This window comes from Neltuma alba, unplaced genomic scaffold (genome assembly GCF_004799145.2).
Source record: "Neltuma alba isolate B1F8T4 unplaced genomic scaffold, ASM479914v2 tig00006111_pilon, whole genome shotgun sequence".
NCBI lineage: Eukaryota > Viridiplantae > Streptophyta > Magnoliopsida > Fabales > Fabaceae > Neltuma > Neltuma alba.
Genome location: NW_021634356.1, coordinates 1 through 24,507, shown reverse-complemented (window position 1 = coordinate 24,507; position 24,507 = coordinate 1). Strand labels below are relative to the sequence as shown.

Genomic DNA, 24,507 nt, shown 5'->3' with positions numbered 1-24,507 from the left:
GTAAACTGATCATCAAAACACAAGACAGAACGTATAAGAACTTTATGAGTACAAGTTGTTGATTTACCAGGGACATATCGGTCCCGATTGCAAACAGTTTCGTCATTGTGCTGCTTGCCAACCAGAGATCGAGGTGCAATTTTGAGAAAAACGTTTGTTCCAATTTCTTCAAACAATCAAATGAAGCAATACTTCAGTATTTGCTCCTAATCTCCATTGAAACTGCTTAAAAACAAAATTTTATTTTACCAGTAATCTTTGCAAGAACATAGACCCTGGTTGAATCTATGAAACCGTGCTCTATCTCGCACAATAATCTCCCTACTATAAATCTTCGATATAATCTTGATCACAGCATGACAGTCCACACATATTCTAAGGTTTTTGTTAACTTGAATTGGTGTTCCATCTATTGTACTAATCAAACCAAATGCCACTGCCAACTTCTCACTGTGATAATTCAAAACATTCTCCTTGTCCTCCTCTCCTATATCATGCAATACAAGATCAGTCTCAGCTGTATATCCATAGGCTTTAATCCTGAACTTAATCTCATCCAGCTTTGCATAGATCTCCCTCGAATCTGGGTGACTCTGATCACCATTTACAAACTTGTGTAATACACCTTCTACTTCCATGTAACTAAATCCTGGCACCTTCTTCACATCTCTATTTCTCATGGCTTCTCTCACCCTCCCTACATCATCCCATCTCTTTTGAGCTGCATAAATATTTGATAGCAACACAAAATCTCCACAACTGATGGATCCCATTTCCACCAGCTTCTTTGACGCCATCTCTGCCATTTCCACATTCCCATAAGTCTTGCTGGCCCCAAGCAAAGTCTGCCAAAGTACTTCATCAGGGAACATAGGCATAGAGCGTATAATATCACAAGCTTCTTTGAGCCTTCCCGCTCGACCTAACAAATCAACTACACTCCCATAGTGCTTAACGTTGGGTTTCACCCCAGACTTCAGCATTGAATCAAACAAGCTAACACCCTCTTCTACCAAGCCAGCATGATTGCATGCACACAATGCAGCAAGATATGATACTGCATCTGGAGGCACTCCATCTAAAGCCATTTGACTCAAAAGATCCAATGCCTCATGTCCATCACCATTGATTGCTAATGCCATAATCATTGTATTCCACGTAATAATATTTTTCCTGCAGCTCATGTTATTGAAGACTGAATATGCTTTATCTACAAACCCACATTTCGCATACATATCAATAACTGCATTACAAACAATCACATTCATGTCTAGCTTCTCATTCACTATATACACGTGAATATTTTCACCCTGTTTTGAAGCACCCAATTGCGAACAAGCAGAGAGTGCACCAAGAACAGTGACCTCATTTGGCTTCCAGCCCTCCTCCTTCATTCTGTTAAACAAAGCCATAGCTTCATTGGGTCGATTCCCCTGTGCCAACCCAGATATCAATGCATTCCACGAAGCTATATCACGTAAACCCATTTCATCAAACACCTTTTGTGCACCATCGAGATCACCCGATTTAGCGTACACGTCCAACAAAGTCGTCTGCAACAAAACATCAGCTTCGACCCCAATACGCACAATATGAGAATGCATCTGTGAGGCTTCAGAAAGAGCCAAGGCACGCGCGCAAGCCTTCAGGACAAACGAGCATGTTAGAGCATCCACCCTTTGGGACCTCCGCAACATGGTGCGGAACCATGAGATGGCTTGTGTGGGAAGAGAGCTCTGCGCTAGGCCGCGAACAACGGCATTCCAATCATTGGTGGAAGGTATTCGGATTAGCCGGAAAATTTCGCAGGCGAAAGAAAGGTCGCCGGAGGGTGAAACGGCGCAAAGCTCGAGGAGCTTGGTGCGAGAAGGGTGGAACTGGAATTGACCGGTGGTAATAAGATGAGCTTGGAGCTGCTTGACATGATAGAGAGAAGCGCATTTCTGTAACAAGGCGTCCAAGTGGAGGGCCATTCCATGTGATCGAAGCGGGAAGATCAAACCAATTTAGCTACATCTTTTCTGTCCGAAGGATGACTGCTGCTCTTTCTTGGGGCGGATCCATACATATATCAACCGAGAAAAACCATAATATGGCATTCTTATTTAATGCGTTCAATATATTGATATATTTTAAAAATGCATGCATGATATAACAAATACATTAATAATATTTTTTCACCAACGAAATAAATTAATAATATTTTTTTGTTACTTTTTTTAATTTGGAAAATAACTTTTTTAGGAATTAATGCATATTTTATGAAAAGCAGTAAATGAGTGCCTTTTTTTGTTAACTTTTGAAATCGAAATTAATAAATACTATTGGTTTTTTTTTTATCGCTATTATAAATTCAAATTCAAATAATTACTATATCAGAATCAGAGTAGATAGCTTTTGGAGTTTTGGAGAATTTCAAAGCTTCTTGCCTTTCATTTAGTTTCCTTTCTGGCATGAAATGAAGTGGTGAATTCACATCGATTAATATCTAAATACTGCCTCGGATCCTTGTTATAATAAAAATTAGATAACTAATTCACTGGTATTAAAAAAATAGTTCAATTATTTATTTGTAATAATTGTAAGTTAATTTTCTTAATGTAGCTTATATAATTATGTGTATTGGAATTATTCTCACTGAAAATCCTCTTAATACGTACAATTAATAAAGACACTTCTAAAAAATAATTATAAATTTAGAAAATAAATTTAATTGAAGTCTTATAATTAGAATAAAAATAAACTCATTATGTACCCCATATCTATAGTCTGTACGAGAGTCCATGTCTTCCTTAACAAATGAATCACTAGAAGAGGGAGGAGGAAAAAGAGAGAGATCAAATGTCCACAATCTTGTTTCCATTCATTCTCAATACAAGAGACTACACACTAACACAATCAAATCCATCATCATCATCATCAAAGGAGGGACATTCCCACAGTTTTCTATCTAAACCCAGAAAGAAAAAAAGTGCGACTCAAATTCATCTAGCAACTTCTGCTAGTTTATGGAGGATCAAAATGCTGTCACTAACCACCAGTTATAATGGCATCTAAAAGACTCACGCACTCGTCAATCTTCATTATTTTGATAAATAAATTGCACAACCAGTTTACCAAGAAAGCAAAAATCAATCCAACAACATGCTGAAAACAAATTTAACTGGAATTCCATCAATGAAAAAACTACATACAATGATCTGGCTGAATCCTTATCTCATGAAAATATTGTCACATACTGTATTTCTTGGTTGGAAAACCAGTATGTTCAATCCCTTATTTTCTGGACTCCAACCCATCGAGCATAATCGACCCACCTATTCACAGAATATAGGTAATCATTTTTCTTTTTTTGTGAAAAGAAAGAAGAATGCAAAAATTTATATGAAGATAATATGAGTTCAGTCAAGAATCTTACAACAGTGAGCCCAAGAAAGTATTGCCAGTTCTAACAGCAAAGCAAACTGCACTCAGCATAAGCTTGTTTTGATGTAGCAAAGGTTCTAGAATCCGCTGTTCGATGATTCCTGCCAGTACTTGGTACCTAAAAGACAGCCACAAAGACAAAGCCTCTGTTAAATTCTGCATATGCACCCAGAATTAGACATTGCTCAATTCATCTATGCAAAACATGTAGCATTATAGCTATCAAATACCTTTCATCCTCATGACAAAGATTTGGTTTTAAACCGATTAAAGCACAAACTATTACTTCAAACTTCTGTGAAATACCACCCTACACCTTAATCCCACTGATATAGCTCTTTTTATCACAATTTATATAAAACTGCATACAGAACTCAACTTGCAAAACAGCCTTAAGGTGGAGGAACTAAAACCCTTTTTAATACAAGGCCACGGCTTTAAGGTGGAGGAGCTAGAACCCTTTTTAATACAAGGCCACAAAAAATAGTGTAAAGAAAACCAAGTCAAATCCCACAGTAATAAGATCTCTACATCCTCGCGGGAGATGTTGCGGAGCATATGGCATTCATATAATGGGTTTGATGAACAAGCTAGTCCGCACATCTATTTGAATCTCTTAAAGCGCGATCCAAAGTAACAATTCAATCTCTCATGATACATAGCCTCTACATCACGGAGGGTTTAGGGTACATGTAAAATCCATATGCATTGTTGCAAAGGCGATTATTAAGACGCCCTTTTGAAGATATGTGTTGAGGGATTCTTTTGGTAGAAGTCAGATATTCATATGAAAATAGGATTCCTTCTAATAACCGTGAATGTCAAAATTAGAGTATGATTATAAATGCAGCTCAACGGATATAACTGAAAAAAAAAACTCCCATTCATCGTGGAGGGGGGGTGAACAGGCAAAAAACCAGCATGCCAATTCAAGCTCATTATATTTTTTGCTTTCTTGATACTGTAAAACAATAGCAGAGATATGTTTTTACCCCTGTACATTAGCACCCTAAGAATCAATCCAGACAAACCTAGAATGGCATTTGAGAAGGTTAGCATTTCTATTCCTTGTCAAATTAGTTAAGCAGTGCAATTATTTCATTCATATCAGCATTATACAATGGGACAGAAAAGACATCTCTCAGAAGGTCAGAATTAATCCAATATTGCAAGTATGATTTTCTTGGCTAAACCCATATTACGACCTCCAGTAACTCTTAAGGTGCATTGCAGTCAGTCATTCACAGCTTGATGTGATCTCCTTGAATATGATTTAATTTTTTAGTTAACAATTTAGCAGACATAGAAGCAATAAACTTGCAGTAGAATGTTTTGGGCAATGACACACCTCAGGTTGCTAGATACTGCCATGTAAACCCCATATGCAACACTGGTCGATACTACTGGTACATCCTCAGCCTCAGCAGCAAAAGATTTGTCAACAGCCTTTCGGGCATTAATCAATGCATTTGTTACCCCTGTACCAACCTGGAAAGGCACTACAACAGTCATGATGCCATCACACAAACATTACATATTCTTTATGTTGATTTCATATATGCCATAATACACCAATCACGAAACTAGATAGGTGACCCAGAGCCGACAAAGTGATTCATGCCTCAAAGTGAAGTTCATCACAAGATGTGTATACAAAGCCTTTCTACCTAAAATCAATGAAACTATATGAAGAATATCATACAGATTAATCAAACAAGCAGGATCGGCCAAGCAGGAAAAAGAATAGAAAGATTAAGCATTGTGGGTGACATCGAACTGCAAAGGAACTGTTCTTTTAGAAAACTGTGCACTTGTATGATTCAAATGAATGATATGGTCCAGACTCCAGAGAAGCAAGAGTACCCTAGAAAGAGATGTCTCCAAAACAAGATCTCATAATTGAATTTACATTATCTATTCAATTTGTTGACCCACTGACCTATTTCTTTTTCTTCTTATTTTCCAAAAAGAATTCAGCATTCTAGCTCTATACTTTTGATATAAGCTCTATGCACAAACAACGTTAACACAAAACACCATGAGCCAGGTAGCAGCAGCAAGTTTCCAAAGCGAAATGACAATTTTCCTGTGATAACCAGTAATTATCCATGAAAATGGTGCAATAGCTTTCCTACATTTTTAAAAAAAAGAGAGAGAGAAGGGTGCAATAGCTGCCAGATTTTCTTTTATAACATGACAAAGGAGAAATTGGCAACAAGTTATGCTTACAACACATATTAAACTACATGGCAAAACAATTGTTAACCATGACTTATTCCTATTACTGTTAAGATCAGAATAGTAACAGCCAAGAGAATGAAACACCACTTGCAATGACCAGAAGCAAGGTTTTCAGTAATGGGCAGAGCTGATGCCATGCTCAGTCGATGAACACTATGACAACATTAAAAGGGTATATTTATGCATATAAAAAGAGTTAAATTACCAGAGAGGCACCCGTCCCAACTGCGAATAGCTTTGCTCCGTTACGCTGCACAAGAGATTGAGACCATAAAAACCCATGCCTATGATGAAGTAATTTTATGCTATTCTTTACGTGATCCAAAACATACCACTATAGCACCTATTCTCTGTAGAAGAGAATATGACGTTCCAGCCAAGGCCACCTGTTCAATCAATGTAATATTCATATCATATCAAGTATCCGCGATCAAATTCCTCATCAAAACTACAAACAAAAAATAAAAACATATCAAAATGTGGAAAGCTTTGCCAAGAGTGCAACCTGAAATGCATTTTCAGGACAGCCATGGAAGAACTTAGCAAGAGATCCAGCACTAACTGCAAGAGGTGGTCGGAGAGGAACAGTAGGAGCTGGAAGCCACACAAGCATAAAATCTGCCACAATAGCCATTACCTATTGAAGATATTAAATAAACAAATTAGATGGCACCTAATCTGCTTCATAAGGAAAAAAGCCATTACTTGTGGTGATCGTTTGTCTACATGCTTTCATTTTACAATTATAAACAATTTTACAGACCAACTGGGTCTTTCAAACTTAATTCTCTTCTGGAAAAGCATTATGACCAAATCTTCCAAAGGAAACTGAGGATGAATGGGCAATTTATCCTTGCTTTTCAATTTATGATCCATAAAACGCATTGAGATCCCAATCCTGAGGAGAAGTAGGCTGGAAAACTTTTAGATCCACCTTGTTGGACAGTGTATTTGGTTGCACTGGTCAACTAATGCTATATGACATAAAAGTGTATAGATATTGTTGAAAGGCATACCACATCGGCAAGGACAAAATCCAGCTCCTTGGAAAAATTTTCTTTACGCCGCTCCAACTCTGCAGCAGTCTGAAAGGCAAGCAGGATTCCCAATTTTCATTACAGACGGACAATATGTCTGATAAGTGCTGCACTCAGAAGCACATAAGCTCCAAGAGAAGAACCAAGAAACAAAACTGAGTTTTCTATTCTGTATTTACCTCGTACAGCACAAAATCACTTAAAATAAGCCAAACTAAGTACCCCACAATAACAAGAACTGAGAAGATTATATTGATTTTCTAGATAGTAGGAGCAAAGCTTCAATTAGCTAGAGACTTCGGTTCTTAACATTCTTTCACTTGGGCGTCCTCAGTCTACAGTTCAGTATGGATAATGATAATGGTAGGACCAAAAGCATCACTACATTTTAATTATTTGAATTCAGCGGTGACATAACAATATCGCAGTTCATCTCCTGAGTTAACATGACTTGTCTTAAATAAACTTAAAAATAAAAGAAAACGATCAAGTTCACAGAAATTTTGGTCTCAAACCTGCAGGGAACAGTCAACTGGAAATTCATAACATGTCTTACTTGAAAATGTGGGTTTAATATTAGCTGAAAAAATAGATACACGTCCAAAATGTGAGCAATTTAGGCTAGTATGAATATTCTTTCGGTCCTTTTTTTTTCACTTTGATAGAAAAAAGTCTCATTGTATGGTTCATATTTTCATTATCAGTTGAGTCACCTATAAGACTATTCATTTTACACAGAGGACATAGCATTCTTATGATGGTGACTGATAAAATATAAACATGACGAAAGAAAGTGTCTTCGTCCTCAGAATAAGTGCCATGTAAAAGGAACATCTAACAGCATAAGAATAGGCATGAAAGACCAAAGAAAGGAGATTTAATTCAGCTAAACTGATAAGCATAGAGTTCAAAAAATCATGTCAAACATCAAACACGAATAATGTGTCTAATTAGCTGAATGCAATTAATAACATTCAGAGAAACAAACCTTAGTAAAGATCCCAACACCACACTCCATTGCAACCTTGGCCAGGAACAAATCATCCGCCAACAACCGCTCCTTAAACCCTCCAAAATTCAGCAAAAACCGGAAAAAAGCGGACTTCTCCAAATCCAAGAACCTCCCCACAATCGAACCGGGAACGCGGCCAGCCTTGATCGCCGCCGCTAAATCCTTCGGCAAACTGTCCAGCGACCTGCCCACCTCCGCAAGCACCAACAAAGCCTCTTTCTTGTTATGTTCTCTGTCCTCCTCTTCACCGTCCCCTCCTTCACTGCCACCACCTCCGCCACCACCTCCCCCTCCATGTCCAATGCTCCCGCCATCGTCCCCGGATGAAAAGATGGAGGTACTTGCCGGCAAACGGAGCAAATGGGTAGGTGAAAAAATAGGAGTTGAAAAAGTGAGATTGGAAGTGAAGAGATGAGAAGATGGTTTTGCACGGGGGGAGATGAGGGTGAGGCTTGGAAGAGACGAGTGGGTGTGATAGGAACAATGGGGTTGGGAAGGAAGAGAGAAGGAGAGGGAGGAGAGGTTGGAGAAGGAAGCGAAGGCCATCTGAAAGAGAGAAGGAAGCGAAGGTGATAGTGAGAGTCTGAGAGATTTGGGAAGCGGTATAAGCGTATTTGACTGTTGACTGTTAAAAGTGAGGGAGGGAGAGATCAGACTTGGGCGGCTTTGTTTTTGGCTTGGTGCGATCCTTGTTTGGTGGTGGAAGAAGGTGGGGGTCCTCGGCTCTGGCGACCAATCAAGCGCGCGAATGTTAACCGTCTAAACTCCCCATGGCTGTGTTCCAGCTTATTTTTGTCGACGGCAACATTATAATTTATCTAGCTTTTTTATAATTTATTATGTTTAAATTAGATTCTTATAATTTAATTTATTACACATCTTTATTATCGAGTGTAAAAACTATGGGATTAATTTATAAAATTTTACGATTTTTGCGAATTTATTCATTTTATTTAATACTGTTTTATCACCTATGAATTTCTACAAATAAAAATTTATATAATATCAAAATTATTGAATTAAATAACGAAGACGTAATTTAAGCAAAATAAGCAATAGAGACATTAAACTCTCTGAATATAAATTTTATATAATATATTTTTAATAATAATATATTGATAATTTCAGCGCTTTCATCTTTTTTTCCCCCCAAGTGGAAGTGGTTCTGTAGGGGAAGTTATTTGTGCGTCCTCATTCGGTGAAAAATTTCAGATTAGTACTCCCGACAGATTTATATAGTATTGAATCTCAATCAATCAATGCTTTTATATTTTGAGAGTTTTGAGTCCAAATATATTTAAATTAAATTTCTTATATTTATTATGTCAAAATTTACGACCATACATAATCATATGTCTTATTTTTCAGTTATTAACGTTTAATATCATTTAATTATAAACTCATATAAAAATATATAAAATACATAACTATATATAATTAGAAAAATTAATATAATGCGTCAAGTTATTGGTAAAAGTAAATAATAAGAGTAGTGGGGAAGAATTTGCTTGGGTTATAAGCCATGATCATTTTTATATAATTAACATTAACAACAAAATAACTAATAAAAAGACCTCTTCATTGAGTCTTAACACTCACTCCATTATTGAATGATTGATAAATTAGAGGCTAATACAAAATATAAAAAAGGCAAGCCAAATGTTGAGAATTAATAAAATATTAAAATGTTGTCATTTTCTAAACTAAAATTTGTACATATTAATGTTCATATTCCTTACTTGGCGCATGATTTTCCTACTGAAATATGAGATGTTTGGGCTTTGTTAGAAAATAGTGGTGAAGAGGAAAAAATATATACTGTTTCCGGTTCAAAATATAAGCTAAACTTTATCTATTACATTTATCAAAAAACTAATTAAAATCAATTTAAAACAATAAATGTGTAAGGCATATATTTGTTTTTCCTAATATATCCTTATTAATGAAGAGAATAAGTAAAAAAATGTAATAAATGAATTAAAGAAGAGAGACAATATATGGGGATAAAATTGGAAAAATTTTATTAAATATTTGGACAAAAGTGAATATTATCTTATAAAAAAATAGCCCTTTTAAAAAAGTTTAGTTTATATTTTGAATCGGAGAAACCGAGAGAGTATTATCTAAATAGCAATTATCTTAGTGAGGCTTATTCTTAATAATGACAAATATCAATTATGTAAGTCAATACGTCCAAAAATAAATAAATAAAGGTTCGACCCTCGCACTTTTGCTTAAAGTTAAAACATGCAAGTTTTATGGATCAAAACAGGCTAATAAAATACCAAAACAGCGATGAGTGATCCAGATTCCTTCCACGTGATGCGCAGAATGAGGATGTGTATGTACACACACGCGGCATATGATGTGCTTCCAATATATAGGGACAAAGTGCTTCAATGTCCTGCAAGCACACACGGCCAAGGAATACTCAGTAATTTTTTTTTAATATATATATTTTGAAAGTTTTATTTCGATATCTACAGTTAAGTTTGACCATTAAAAATACTGGTTAAATAGTACGATTTAATAATCAAATTTAATGATGGATAATTACTAAGGTATTTTTGTTATGAAAATAAATTTTTAAGATATATAAGAGCCAAAAAAAAACTGTCAAGTACTAGTGCTTCTTCATAAATACTTTCAGAATATTTAAGTACTTTGTCTCCTCTATACATATGCAAATGATTTAAATTATAATTAGATTATCTATATTTTCTAATATGAATAAATATTAAGACAAAAATACTAGCAAAATTTGAATTGGTCAATGTGAAATTTTTTATTTGTGTAATGATCAACAATATTCGAAGTAATAACATACTATCTTCGGTTTTTGATATAAGATCTCAATTTATTTTATTTTTCATATTTGTCTATTTTTCTTAAGATAATCCTTGTAGTAGTTGATTAGTAAGAGTATTTTAAGAAAGACAATATTTGTTGATTATAAAAAACTAACTCAACTAAGTTTTTTAATCTATTTAAATTAATCAACTAACTCTTATATTAAGGACTCGAGATAATATTGTTTAGGGTTCAACCATTTACATGAATGTGAATTTTTTTTATTTTTAATAAGATGTAAAAGAAGGTTGAAGTGCTAACAAAGGTTTGATAAGTTAGTAAAGAGTTGATTCATGATCCTTAAAATTACAAGTTCAAATCTTGTTACTGATTCAAGAGTCCTGTTGGCCAGCATTTGGTAAATACTTTTCCAAGCATTTTTTGTTTGGAGGTTGGTAGCTCAATTTATAAAATTTTTTTTATAAAAAAAAGAAGTTAAGGTGAAAATCAACATCGAAGAGAGAGGAAGGCTGAAGCGGCAATGAGTTGTATAACGAGTTAATTTCTGTACTTTCCTTCACTCAAAAAAATTTCTGTACTTTCCTAAATTAATTCTTGATAAAGTTAATAAAAATAGCACAAAAAATATGCATAAATAAAATCATGAATATCTGAGAATTAAAGTCAACTAACGATCTGCTGGGAGAAAGGCCAGTTAACTCTTAAAGCTGCTTTGGGCCCCCTACAATTTTTGTTTGCGCTGGCGTGCGGTGCGGGCTCTTGCCCGTAATTAAGCTCTTCGCGCCTTTGCTCCACATTTTCTCCCGCCGGCGAAGAGAGACGAAGTTAGAGAGAGAAGACAAAGAAGAGCGGCCTCGTACTCTGAATTCTGAGTAAAGGAATTTTCCAGGTAATTCTCTCTTCGTCTTTGCAGAACCCTTCTTTCGGGTTTTCTTCTCCTCTTCTTGCTCGTACCTGCTTCATTTCTACACTCAGTAATTTGTGATATGCAGTTTCTAGTCCTCGATCGCAAACCTAATTTTCTTTACTTATCTTGATTGAATCCGTCACCTTACGAGGAATGTATTTCTAATCTTCGATAACTAGACTAACTTTCTTTACATATTGATTGAATCCATCAACTTAAGAGGGAGGTACATTCCTAGATATTCTATTCCCCCCCTAATTTTCCTATTATGTCTCTCGTCTTTTGTCTGGGCGGGAATTTCTTTGCTCTTTCTTAGATATTACTTGGTCTTTCTCGCTTTTTGGTGTTCATATATTTTTTATGGCCAGAGTTGTGTTCATATACTCTTCCTTTTGATTTCCTTACCCGATTATTAGAAATTCTGTAACATTCACAACATTGTTTTTTGTTTTGTTTCATAATGATTGAATTGAAGCTTAAATATCTCACTTTCAAAATTTGATATTGATCAACATATGACTCCGTGTATCCCATTGTATTTTAAAACGGCTTCAGTCCATCTTGTTCAAACTTCAAATGCAGTATTTGTTTTATGTTCTTTGGCTTTCATCTCTTTTCTTGACAATTGCTCAAAACAAACGTCGATAAGTGCTGGACTGTACCTCCTCAAACCTATATTTACACACACGGTCAATTCAATCTCTCTGTGTAGCTTTTTTTTTTTTTTTTAAATATCTGTTGTTGTTGAGAAAACAGGAAGGGATACTGATGGAAGCAGGATCAGAATCTCAAAGATGCTATGAACAAAGACCAGAGGCTCTAGGGTTAATCCTTAGCAGAGTGTCTCTCCAAGATGGGGTGAGTGAACCTCATTTCTGTCACGAGATAGACCTTATGAAATGGAGCAACTGTCCCCAGCAGCCCGACCAACTAGATCGAATCGTCCAGATGCTCGTCACCAGAATCTCTGGTTCCATCGGCACCCTCTGTGTTTCTGGTCTCCAATCTGACTCCATCTTCACTTTAATTGCACAAAAGTATGCATATCTAACTTTGATTCTTATGTTCTTACCTAAAAGCACAAATTATATTGGTCTTTCTTTCTTATCTGGTCCTTTTCTATTATTCAAGTGCGAGCTGTCTCCGAACTCTGAGAATTCCCAAGAGCAGCTTGAGTGATTTCATGATGGAACAGCTTGCAGGAAGGCTTCCGATGATTTCTTTCTTAGATGTGAGCTACTGTATGAACTTAAGTGCCCGTGGACTTGAGGTGGTTGGAAAGAATTGCACCCTTCTGGAAGGGTTGTGCAGGAACATGTATCCATGGCACACTGGAGATCATGATGAGCCTTCAAGAGATAATGAAGCAATGGCGATTGCTTCCACAATGCCTAAACTCAAGCATCTTGAAATTGCTAGCCATTGGATGACCACAGAAGGTGTTCATAAGATACTCTGTGCTTGTTCGAAGCTTGAATATTTTGACATGTGGGGGTGTGAGAATGTAGAAGCTGGAAAATTGGGTCTGCACAAGTTCCCAAAACTCACGGTATGGGGGCCGCGTGCTTACAACTGTTTTGATGGAGGAGACAATCCATCAGAGGAAATGGATATAGAATGAACATGGTATAACTTCCATCAGAGGAAATGGAAATGGAACGTGGTATATCAAGGTATATGAGGATCTCACCCGGCAACTCATGGCTGGTGGCATGGGAAAATATTGTAATTATGAAATTAAGTTATGCCTTCTGCGGGTAAGTCAGTTAATGAGGATTCTGAAATATATTGTTCTCCATCTCCATGAGCCCTACTATATGCGCAGTCCCAACCTCTTTTAGTTTATTGATAAGCATGTATCATACCTTGATAAAGGAGAGAATAATCTTAGATGTTACAACTTTTTTTCATAAAAATGAAATTCTCATTTCCAAAATTAAGAATAAAAATTTTAAATTTCAACTGTTCAAATTAAAGTGTGATATTTGGCTAAAAAGATCTAGACCAAAATATACATTTAGTCATTTCTCTTTATATAAAGTTTTATTTTGATTTTCTAATTTTAGAAAGTATATTTTTAGTTCTTTCATTCTAAAATCATTAGTCTTGAATAATAATTTTTTGTAACAATCATAGTTATTTTGAAATTTAAACTTAATATGTTAGCATTTAAGAATGTTTTATCAATACTTAAGATCCCAATATCATCATTTTTTGTTAACAAGTTTAGGATTAAAAGACTAAAGATATACTTTTTACAATTAAGAGATTAAATTGAAATTTTATGTAGAGTTAAAGGGCTAAAACTGATTTAGCCAAAGATTTATGATATAAGCAATATACAGATCCAAAATGGTTCCCGTTAAAATGCACTATTTGGTACTCATGAGGTTTAAAATGATGCAAACTCCCGCCCCGTTGCCTCCCTCAACTTTACTTCTTGCCACCTTGTGTGCCTGATTCACCAGTAACTGCTCTGCAATTTCTGTATAAAAAGAAGTAAATCTTTCTTCTTCTTCTCACACTCTAACCACAAGCTTTTTCAATTTTTGTTGATAGAGAACAGAAGCGATGGGGATCAAGAGACGAAGGGAAGAAGAAAAGATGGAAGCAGCGTTGGAACATCGAAGGTGGGGTGAATTATCACCGGACACACTGGGGCTAATCTTTAGCAAGGTTTCGATCCAGGAGAGGGTGACGGTGATCCCCAGGGTCTGCAAATCTTGGGCCAAAGCAGTGACTCAACCTCAGTGCTGGCAAGAGATCGACCTTTTGCGATGGACCTGCCATCGCCGGTTACGTTGCTGCAGCCGGCAGACCAACTGGAAAGAATGGTCTGGATGCTCGTCACCAGAAGCCCTGGTTCCCTCCGCACCCTCGGTGTTTATGGTCTCCAATCTGAGTCCATTTTCACCTTCATTGCCGAAAAGTACGCATATTTTGCTCATCTTTTGATATGTTCATTGCTGTCTAGATTAACATATTTAACTTTTGATTTGATTCTTATGGTTTTCGATTGACATGGTTTTCTTTGAAGGTATTTTCTTAATGTTAAGACCAGAATACAAGGTGAAATGCTAAAGTTCCTCAGAATATTATGTTGTTTTCTTTCTTTTTCTTTCCTCCCCCCCCCCCCCCAAAAAAAAAATTGGGACTGATTATTTAGTCCTTCTTATATGTGTTTCCTTGGGTCATGCAAGTGCGGGCTGTCTCCGGACTCTGATAATCCCTGGGAGCAAAATCAGTGATTCCATAATTGAACAGATTGCCGGTAGTTTGTCGTCGGTTATTGTCTTAGACGTGAGTTTTGTATGAACATGGGTGCATTTGGAGTTGAGTTGATATGAAAGAACTGCAAGCTGCTGGAAAGGCTACACAGGGAGATGGATCAGTATGATACTGGAGATGAGCCTCCAAGAGACGATGAAGCTATGGCGATTGCCTTCACGATGCCCAATCTGAAGCATCTTATTATTGGTGGCCATTCAATCACCACAGAGGGTGTTTGTAAAATATTAGGAGCTTGTTCAAAGGTTGAGTACTTGAGACTCTGGCATTGCTCGAAGGTTAAAGGTGAAAGCTTGGTTCTGACGAGAAGAAATTCCCGAGACTTCCCGTATGGGGGCCAGGGGTGATCATTTAGTTATCCGAATTAACCGAGCAACCCAATATTCATACTTTCAACACCGAATCAAAACCAAACACTACAAGGTTTGGTTAAGCGACTTGTTAGGTTATTTAAGAAGGAAAAAAAATCAGATTAGACATTAACTGGTTGAGATAGTAGTTCAAGCATAGTGGGTTAGATCAGAATAAACTCAGAATTAAATCGGTTATATTAAAATAATATAATTTGGTTGAAAATAATAAAATATAACAATATTAATAATTATTAATAACAAAATATAAGGAAATACAATATTAGTATGATTGTAATGATAATAAAGTACAATAATGTTGAGAATTTTGGTTTTTATGATTTTCCAATAACTAAAATTAATAGTTATTGATATTAAAATTATTATTAAAATTTATTTAAATTTATAATACTGAAATATTAAGAGCTGAATAAAAAAAACATAAAATAGTAATATAATTATTCAAATCAATTCACACAGGTTTTTACAGGTTCACATTGGTTTAATTGGTTCAATCCAGTTTAAACTTTTGATTCATAAACCAGACCAGATTACTAACTGTTTCAACCGGTTGAACCGACTGGTCTGGTCGGGTTTTGTTTTTCTCTGTTATTTGGCAAAAATACAAGCAGTCTCAATGTCTCACGGCATGCAGATGGTTTAGAAATTTAATGCTTCATTTTTATAGATGTTTGAAAAACGACGATTAAGGAAAAAGCTGTTGAATTTAGTTCGCAATTGTAACGAGTACGTACATACAACAAATGGGGACGAATTGAAAGTTGGGGTCAATTTGTGAATATCAAGTTTGATTTTTACACATAAGTGGTTAAATTTAACTTATAAACATGCAAGTTTAACTTATGAACATGTCTGCTGAAAAAAAAAATTGCGAAGATGATATTTTTGAGACTTGTTTGTATTTAATTTCCTTATTTGGATGTGAATAAATTTTCTTTAAAAATTCTACTAATTTAATTTTTCATTTATTGAATTGATTATAGGAGTTTATTTAAATGGTTTTTTCTGCCAACTAACTAAGTTGTTTATCAAGTTGGCAAAAAAAAAAAAAACGATTGTTTATCTAACTTCGTAAAAGAAGCCGAAAAAACAAAACCCCCAGTTTTTGGGATATATGCTTGTGCTGCGTTGTTTTGGGCTAGAAATACAGGCATGCAATTCCAATTACTTCCATTTCCGCATTCTGGAACAATTATTTTGAGGCCATTTCTGCATTTTACTCTTAAAAAAAAATGCAATATACTAGTATAATTGACCATTTGTGACAACTGTTTTAACAAATATATTTTAATATTACGCAATAATTATTCTTGATTTTTATTTTGTCATAGATAATTTCCTGTTATTCATTTGTTTTTTCTTTTTGATAAAGTTCGAAATCATGAAGCTAGAATTAATTTAGAATTTTAAATAAAATGTAAAAACATAATAAAAATTAAGAAATAATTTGTATCCTAATTTTTAAAAATAGGTTATTCACAATAAATTTTATAGTTTATACCTTTTTATAAATTGATATTGATAAATAAGTGTACAAATTTTTTGAGGAGAAATTACTTTCTGATTGTATTTATTTTTGTTTTGCAGAAGCCAAATGGGTTTTCGCTAGACGATAAGGCTCCTTATCTTCTCTTATATATGGATAGTCTGCACATAGCAACAATCCCTTCCTCCTGAAACTCACTGTTCCTTCGGCCATGGCTACTTGCACCGCACCTTCATCCTTCATACTAACGCATGCTGCCTCCTCCGTCCACCCTCAAGACCTCACTCCATCGCTTCGTTGCTTTAATCCCAACCCTCTTTTTCGGACTTTCTCTTTCTATCCTTTGGTTTTAAAGTCGAAAGCAAGGAACTTTGGTAAATTTGTCGATGTGGATGCGCACAAGGAAGCTAAGTCAAGGAATTATCGTATAGTTGTGGCTGCTTTGGCCGCCGAGGCCGAGGTTGAGGTTGCCGAGAAGCCTGGAGACGAGGGTGTGGATGGTGGTGATGGGTCACCGGTAAACACTGCTGTCACGCCCAAGCCTAAGAAGGGGAAGGCTGCATTGCCTCTCAAGAGGGATAGGGTAAGTGTGAATCATTGTCTTGCTTGATGTTTGTGAATGAGTGACTTAATTGGTTAGGTTTCAATTAGCTCCGTCGAATTTCATTGCCCCTATATAGTGAATTTGTTGTACACCTCGTGTATTTCCTATTTTCCTTTTGATATCTTATAGCCAACCTCTATACTATAGTTTCTCAGTCTACATAATAGATGTTTGAAGCCAATTGTGGATAAGTTTTAGGTGAATGAACACTCATGTGGATCACTTTCGCTTGCATGTTAGTTAATTGAGGAATTGAATGTGTAAGTTCTGAAGGTCTGTAAAGGAGATCGATATTTGAGAGTAGCATCTGCGTAACACTCACAATATTGCTAAGCTAGGGTTCAAATCCAATCGTATGGTTATTGTGCTCGTGCTTGGTTTATGTGCTACATGAGTTCCTTCCTTGTAGTGACAGTCTAAATTTTCATAGAAGATTTTTTTTTTTTAAGTAGATTGAAGTAATCTTTTTGGTAATTTATTTTTTCGTACTTGTTTTCCCCCTTGCTTTATCTTAAGGTTAATTGTTGTTCTTATCGCTTACCAGACGAGATCCAAGAGGTTCTTGGAAATTCAAAAGTTGAGGGAGAATAAAAAGGAGTATGACTTAAAGACAGCAATATCTTTAGTTAAATCAACAGCGAATACGAAATTTAACGAAACAGTGGAAGCTCATTTCCGCCTCAACATTGACCCTAAGTATAATGATCAACAGTTAAGAGCAACGGTGAGATTTTATCTTTTTGCCATATAGTAGTACATTGGAGACTAGATTCATGATTTTGCAATAAATACAAAAATGTGTTACCTTCATCTACTCCATAACAGGTAAGTCTGCCTAAGGGAACCGGAAAGACTGTTAAAGTGGCTGTTCTTACTCAAGGTACATGCATGAATTGGCTATCTATATGCTTGAAATAAAGTCAACAGTTGCTTCTATGTGGGTGATGGGTCATGTGATTTTGATAATGTACTAGATGCAAAATTTTAGGAGGTTTCTGTCATTTCCTAATTTCTTTTGGAATGAATTAATCTGCGAATAGTTTGTGCTCAATAAAATATGCAGCCCCAGGAGTGGCTGATCTTAATCTGTTTCATTGACATCCTAAATCCAATAAATTGTTTGCCGTTTGAGTTTTACGTGTTGCTTACATTTTTGTCTGTTAAATCCACTGACATGGGATTGTCAGGGGTGTCGAGATTGATTTACGTTTCCTTGTGGTAATAGTCAAAGGAAGGCATTATGGTCCGATCGATTTCTTGCTTGTATTTACCTATTGGCGCTTTTGGTCTGTCTGTTTTGAGGATATCCGGTCCTCCAACAGGCTTCAGTCTCTTTCTTCGCTTATTAAATTCCTTTTATCAAACAATAATTTTTATGTCTGAAAAGGTATTAAACCTTGGCTTGTTTGAAACATTTTGTAATATGCATCCAAACGTGGAGACAGGATAATGTGTCCAGTTGATATATGTATATCATGGGCAGGTCTGCCAAGTCTGGTTTAAACCATTTTTATTTCTGGTGTCTCATATGTAACTTGTATGGAACCAGGGCTTCTTTTGATGGCAGGGATTGAAGACCCTCGTTTTCATTTATCTTTCTGTGAAAGTCTTTTGTGAGCAAGAAACTTTTGAATGATTTGTCCCCTTGCATCTAAGTGATATCTCTCTGTTTTTTTTTTTTTGAACATTTTAATTGCAATTCCTAAAATACAATGTTTATGAATAAACATTGCTAAAGGACATGGAATTTGCTTTAAAAGGTTTGACGAAGTAAATGGAGACATTCAATTATTGAGTTAAAATTCATGAATGAGAATCATGGGATGGTTGCCTTTGATTCTTAGGGTGAATTGGGCACCTGGCTGAGAATTTATTAATAGGTCTGCTAATTGCTACCAGTATTTCAATCATCAATTATTGGTGCTCTGACTCTTAATTCAAACATTTCCATAGGTGAGAAGTTTGATGAAGCCAAAAATGCCGGAGCTGATTTGGTGGGTGGAGAGGACCTGATAGAGCAGATAAAAGGAGGATTCATGGACTTTGATAAATTAATTGCTTCTCCAGACATGATGCCTAAGGTGTAGCTCTGATTGTCTGGTTCTAATGAGCGTCTAAATTTTCTGTGTTTGTGTGCAGAACCTATAAACTGACATGATTTTCAGTCTCAAGGAGTGATCTTTAGAATCGGTCAATACAGTTAATCCGGTCCTCCAATGTAAATTGAAAATAACGATTCATATGCTTGGTGAATATTGTACTGCTCAATAATGTACTTTCTTACATATGTGGCATTAATGCATCCTGAATATATGCTTGTGTAAAATTCATTTTATTGGGTACTTATCTCTTATGGACGTAATGCACACTTTGATGGCATGATATGAGATGCAACCCAATGAGTTTTTGCTTTGCACATTAAAGAGATTTTACCATGTTGCACTGTTGTACTTCGTATTAGATTTTAATGATGTTAATCGTGCTTCAAGATATGAGGGGTTCTTGCTTATGGACTTTACTATGATGAGTTCTTTGCATGCTTTGGTTTTATCACTTGTCCATCCACAAGTATGAATGCGTTTAAGATTTCATTAACGTTGCTATTTATGATGGAAATTCTCCTAACTGATGTTATTGATTGTATCAGGTTGCAAGCCTAGGGAAAATTCTGGGTCCAAGGGGACTGATGCCAAATCCCAAAGCTGGCACTGTGACTGCCAACATCCCTCAGGTGCACTATCAACTTGTTTCTTTCTAGTTCATGGTATGAGAGGTGTATACTTGTTCGGATTCAGTCTAAATTTCCAAGTATTGTTTTTGGGTGATCATTTTCTTGCAAAATAATTACACGATTGCTGGATTCTAAGATTAAAATATTCTATTTTCTTCTTGGCTTTAATATCTTTGAAGTTGTTACGCTTCTGACAAAACAAAAGGTCCTTTTATTTTGCAAAGGCACTTCACTTTGCTGGCTGAAATTCCGTTAATTTCCTTTTATGCAGGCTATATCAGAATTCAAGCAAGGCAAGGTAGAATACAGGGCAGATAAAACTGGAATTGTCCACCTACCTTTTGGAAAAGCTGATTTCTCCGAGGAGGATCTTCTGATAAACTTGGTTGCTGCCGTAGTATGTTCCTCTTCCTCAAGTTGACTCTTTCATTCCATCTCACTCAGAAACTCAGTTCCTTTAACTGTCATGCTTTTACAGAAATCAGTAGAGGCAAACAAACCATCAGGTGCGAAAGGAGTGTACTGGAAAAGTGCACACATATGCTCAGCAATGGGGCCTTCTATCAGATTAAATATCAGGGAGATGTTGGATTATAGGCTTCCCTCAAATCTGTGAAGAACACAGTACACCACTGTAAATCCTTTTTTTGATTCATTACTTAGCTTCTGGCTTGCCTCAAAGATGGTAGTGAAGTTGCTTGCATATAGGGATGAACAGGGAAATGTTCTGGCGGTTTTATCTCTCGTTATAGCCTGCCCCAAAAGTAAGGGACATTGCACACTACGTAGGCTTTGACAATGGCTAAGGATAGACTTGTGCTGCTGTTGTAATAAGACGACATTAATTTTATTATATGTATTTGTTTTTTTTTTATTGTTGATTTTCTGTCTGTTACGTAGCTCTGATATACTTGAGCTGCTCCTGCTATTTTGGTTCTGCACGTTATCACCTTAAGTTGCATTGTGGCCTGCCTCTCCACTTCTCACTGCCTCATTTTCACCGTTATATTAATTTTAAACAGCGGAACTTTAATATCTTATAATATAAAATATGTAAAAATAAATTTAAATTATTAAAAATTTAATCCAAGTGATACTTTTTATTAAAATATTTTTTATATATTTTTTAAATTTTATATAGGATATTAAATCTCAATCTCAACTATTTGAAAATTATTTAACGGTCAAAATATATAAATGATAGAAATGGAGGGAAATAAAGGGTAGGAGAATTGCAAAGGTTTTTTTTCCCCGCCTGTCTACTGCTTACCATGTATACATACAGAACACATTCTCAAAAGTATACTTCTAGTTATATTTACAAGTTACTTTTAACATGTATAGATTATAAAACTTAGACTCTATTAGCTATCCTTTAAAATTTAATAACTTTCAAATTTTAACTCTATTTAAGATATATTATATCTTATAAATGCAGTTAATCATTCATATGAAAACTTTCTCATTTTTGTCTACCCTGTAATCAGGAGGGGAGTAGCTATTATTGCAAAGGATATTTTTTTTTTTTAAAAAAAAACTTAAAAAGGATTCTTTCTAGTGTAAATGTGTTTATAATTGATATTCTTTGTCTGATCTAGAAAAACAATCAAATCTGGTCGTGCCTCAATGCGTTTGCCAAAAATAAAGTTAATTGATTGGAAACAGCAATCAAATAACATAATCGCAGTAACAAAGTTCAAGCAACAAGACTTGGCATAATATTTAAACAGTAACCAGAACCACAGTAGGGAAAAAAGGGATAGTTTCCTTCCCTCTCCCAGAGAAAGAAATAAAAAAAGACCATCTAATGATCAGCATTATGGGTTTTATAAAACATAACCCATATTCCAAGCAATCATTGTATCACAAAAATGCACAAGATTGCCGATCCTATGCCACATTAACAGCATCCTATATATTAACCCTAACTGAGACCTTAATCTAACATAATCTATCCATTATCAAACTAAACCAGACATGGCTCCCTTGTCTTGCACATAGTCCCTACGAATAACATGGCTTCTTATAATATTAAAAAACACCATATCATTCATAAGACATTGTGATTCTGTGCAAAGCAGAGTCCACAAATCTGATTTAATAATAGTGTGGAGGAAAACGCAAAGGCTGTGGCATGAAATGAGGAAGAGGGGGAGGCTGAAAATGGCGGTTGTAAGCATGGTGGTGTCCTCCATGATATGGCAATGGCGTCCCATAAGGCAAAGAAGGCAAAGGCATTATCCCTCCATAAGGGACATGTGCCCTTTCATCCCCTGTTTTCATCCAACAAAGTTCTGCATGTTTCCCATGTTTGGTTATCTTCCTTAATATCTTCTGTGGATCCACTTTCCCTGATATATATATCATCCCTTCTTCTGCATCCAAATCATAACTCACCCCTACGATCACAATCACAATATAATATCAGAAAAAAGAAAAAAAAAACAGACCTTTTTTCGTTTTTAAAACAAGTTCGCACCTTTGATTTTTTTCAATATTTTGCCCATAGTTCTATCCCATCCCTTACACCTAGTGTCCACTTTCAAGCCACAAGTCTGAAGAAAATGAAAGTAAAGATTATATTAGGGAGTAAACCATAACATAATAAGGGCAAGAAGTGGCGCGAAGCTAGGATCTAACCATGTAAGTAGAGCCAAATCCTTCTGAAGAAAACATGGCGAATATGTTTGAGACGAGGAATAAGTTATTGTAAGGTATGGTTTTGGTTTGAACTTTGAGTTCTGCTGGAGGGTCTTAGGGGGAAATGGGACATTTATATAGGATTCTAACTCAATCCTCCCTTCAAATCTTCTGCGTAATCTTCTATATTAAAGCAGAGCCCCAATCATTCTTAATATGGCTTACCACTTGTCGAAATTTTATGGTGCCTCATAGAATTATCACTAAGCTAAGGTATAGGCTTGTAATATTTGAGAAAATCCCCATTTTAAGTACTAATTTCTGATTAAAAAAATATGTATTGATTAATACTATTTATTATTGGTACCATATCCATAATTTTTATTGCATTCATATTCTCACATCTCTATACATATCGTAATTGGTCATATTTGCTAATTCATTGCTCTTTTTGAAACTTTCTTCATTAAGTGGAATGAATAATTATTTAGGTCAAATACTATTAAATGATATATCCCCGTGAATCCGTGATGGCTAAAATTTCTCAATAACCAAATTGCACTTTTTAGAATATTGTTTTCTTTTTTTGTTTAATTTGAGTATTAATATATTATCACTTCAAAAATTATCGACAGTTAATGCATGTAGATTGTGGTAACAGAAAATACCAATATGGTCTCAAATTAATTGTCATACAAAATGCCAAATGACTTCAATCACGTCCACACAAAGAGTAATCTACTCCCACTTCTATCCTTTCCTACTCTATCTGCCCCAAAATGTATGGTGTTCTTCTGGGTTCTCACATATATTTATATTTTTAACAAAGAAAAAAAATCTTCACAGTAAGGGCGAAAATGAAATGTCTTCGTTCTGAAAAAACCTGCAAGTGTTTTTGTCTCAGCCATTTTTTTTGCTCCATTCTTTTATGGCTATAGCTAGCATATGCTCATCCCCAAGCCCAGCCCAACTCTCCCCACCATTTCTCTGTCTTCACTTCTTTCATCCAAGACTCACCATTCTTTGCAACCCTCTTTACCAACTTCTCGTCTTCCTCCAAAATTGGCGGGAATTTGGTTCTGGTGATTCACTGCCCATTGCGGAAGCAGCAGAGGCGATTGCTTTGGCCGGAGCTGCTGGCATGGAGGCAGCCAATGGTGCTGTGTCCGTAGCTTCTGGAACTGGTAAAGTTGGTCATCCTGGGGAAGATGATAATGAAGGGGTTAGTGATGGGAGTGTGGGAATTGAAGTGAGAAGGAAGAGAAGGAGGAAAAGGAGAAAAGGGTTGGGATCTTTGGATGGAGAAGAGTATAAGAGGAACTTCCCGGAGCAGAGGATTTTGGTTGACTCTGTAAAATCTTGGTGTTTGAGTTCAAAAGAGGAGGCAGAGCTTTGTTTGTGTCTCAAGGTAAAGAGATTGTTTATATATGATTTCTTGCAGGTCGAAGATTGCTCATAATAACACTTGTTACTTAAGATAATTGTTTGAGTTAGAATTTGCTTTGCAATCTATATGTCTTCCTTCTGTTTGTTTTGAGTTCAAATATCTAACTGTTCTTTATGTCCATATGATACTTATCATTTTAGCCAAATCAACATGAGACACTTTTTATTGGGACCCACTTTTAGGTTCACCAACATGATTAATTCAGGCCACTATCTCTATATAGATCAAGTGTGCTAAGAATTTTTCAAATATAGTACAAATTCTCTAGCTAAACTTAACTGATTGCTGATAAGAATACAATGCTTTGGTGCCTATTACTAGGAGGGAACAAGGATTGAAAATGCTATGCTAAGAACCACAGAATCCGAAGAGAATCTTTCTATCTCAAGAAAGAAGCCTCTAGGTTTGAGGGAGAGGAATCTGGACAAGGTGTTGTGTAATACAAGAGAGTCAAGAGAAAGAATAGCTCCGCGATACCAAGGACTAGTTGCCTCCATTGCTGCTGA

General features: G+C 35.7%; 6 protein-coding genes across 10 annotated transcripts; 3 read left to right on the top strand and 3 right to left on the bottom strand.

The window, feature by feature from the left end:
• Nucleotides 1-223: 223 nt before the first annotated feature.
• Nucleotides 224-2,054, bottom strand: LOC114749680 (pentatricopeptide repeat-containing protein At1g34160-like). Of its 2 annotated transcripts, XM_028938225.1 has the most exons (2): nucleotides 1,294-2,054; nucleotides 224-1,173 (listed from the first exon to the last, which is right to left on the bottom strand). In XM_028938225.1, exons 1-2 carry the CDS (start codon nucleotides 1,971-1,973, stop codon nucleotides 246-248), a joined length of 1,608 nt encoding a protein of 535 aa, XP_028794058.1. In that variant the 5' UTR covers nucleotides 1,974-2,054; the 3' UTR covers nucleotides 224-245. The 2 variants fall into 2 exon arrangements, with proteins under 2 accessions (XP_028794058.1, XP_028794056.1); XM_028938223.1 differs by having other exon boundaries at nucleotides 224-2,054.
• Nucleotides 2,055-2,834: 780 nt separating this feature from the next.
• LOC114749675 (protein RETICULATA-RELATED 4, chloroplastic) lies at nucleotides 2,835-8,288 on the bottom strand. Its single transcript, XM_028938216.1, has 8 exons — nucleotides 7,693-8,288; nucleotides 6,684-6,752; nucleotides 6,173-6,304; nucleotides 6,000-6,053; nucleotides 5,873-5,917; nucleotides 4,775-4,914; nucleotides 3,419-3,544; nucleotides 2,835-3,317 (listed from the first exon to the last, which is right to left on the bottom strand). The coding sequence occupies exons 1-8, from the start codon at nucleotides 8,260-8,262 to the stop codon at nucleotides 3,269-3,271; spliced, it is 1,185 nt and encodes a 394-aa protein (XP_028794049.1). The 5' UTR covers nucleotides 8,263-8,288; the 3' UTR covers nucleotides 2,835-3,268.
• Nucleotides 8,289-11,317: 3,029 nt separating this feature from the next.
• Nucleotides 11,318-15,026, top strand: LOC114749676 (F-box protein FBW2-like). Of its 3 annotated transcripts, XM_028938219.1 has the most exons (5): nucleotides 11,318-11,416; nucleotides 12,191-12,471; nucleotides 12,566-13,191; nucleotides 13,994-14,363; nucleotides 14,472-15,026. In XM_028938219.1, exons 2-3 carry the CDS (start codon nucleotides 12,203-12,205, stop codon nucleotides 13,053-13,055), a joined length of 759 nt encoding a protein of 252 aa, XP_028794052.1. In that variant the 5' UTR covers nucleotides 11,318-11,416; nucleotides 12,191-12,202; the 3' UTR covers nucleotides 13,056-13,191; nucleotides 13,994-14,363; nucleotides 14,472-15,026. The 3 variants fall into 3 exon arrangements, with proteins under 3 accessions (XP_028794052.1, XP_028794051.1, XP_028794050.1); XM_028938218.1 differs by having other exon boundaries at nucleotides 14,001-15,026; XM_028938217.1 differs by having other exon boundaries at nucleotides 13,994-15,026.
• A 1,676-nt stretch (nucleotides 15,027-16,702) lies between these two features.
• On the top strand, nucleotides 16,703-20,875 carry LOC114749679 (50S ribosomal protein L1, chloroplastic). Of its 2 annotated transcripts, XM_028938222.1 has the most exons (8): nucleotides 16,703-17,162; nucleotides 17,728-17,907; nucleotides 18,009-18,063; nucleotides 19,137-19,264; nucleotides 19,831-19,914; nucleotides 20,186-20,311; nucleotides 20,393-20,548; nucleotides 20,623-20,875. In XM_028938222.1, the coding sequence occupies exons 1-7, from the start codon at nucleotides 16,791-16,793 to the stop codon at nucleotides 20,528-20,530; spliced, it is 1,083 nt and encodes a 360-aa protein (XP_028794055.1). In that variant the 5' UTR covers nucleotides 16,703-16,790; the 3' UTR covers nucleotides 20,531-20,548; nucleotides 20,623-20,875. The 2 variants fall into 2 exon arrangements, with proteins under 2 accessions (XP_028794055.1, XP_028794054.1); XM_028938221.1 differs by having other exon boundaries at nucleotides 20,393-20,875.
• A 913-nt stretch (nucleotides 20,876-21,788) lies between these two features.
• Nucleotides 21,789-22,458, bottom strand: LOC114749674 (uncharacterized). Its single transcript, XM_028938215.1, has 2 exons — nucleotides 22,394-22,458; nucleotides 21,789-22,313 (listed from the first exon to the last, which is right to left on the bottom strand). The coding sequence occupies exons 1-2, from the start codon at nucleotides 22,419-22,421 to the stop codon at nucleotides 22,012-22,014; spliced, it is 330 nt and encodes a 109-aa protein (XP_028794048.1). The 5' UTR covers nucleotides 22,422-22,458; the 3' UTR covers nucleotides 21,789-22,011.
• A 1,024-nt stretch (nucleotides 22,459-23,482) lies between these two features.
• LOC114749677 (RNA polymerase sigma factor sigD, chloroplastic-like) lies at nucleotides 23,483-24,487 on the top strand (the record flags this gene model as incomplete). Its single annotated transcript, XM_028938220.1, has 2 exons — nucleotides 23,483-23,962; nucleotides 24,323-24,487. Coding segments are annotated over exons 1-2 (645 nt in total), but the record flags the coding sequence as incomplete, so codon positions are not given.
• Between the last annotated feature and the right edge of the window lie 20 nt (nucleotides 24,488-24,507).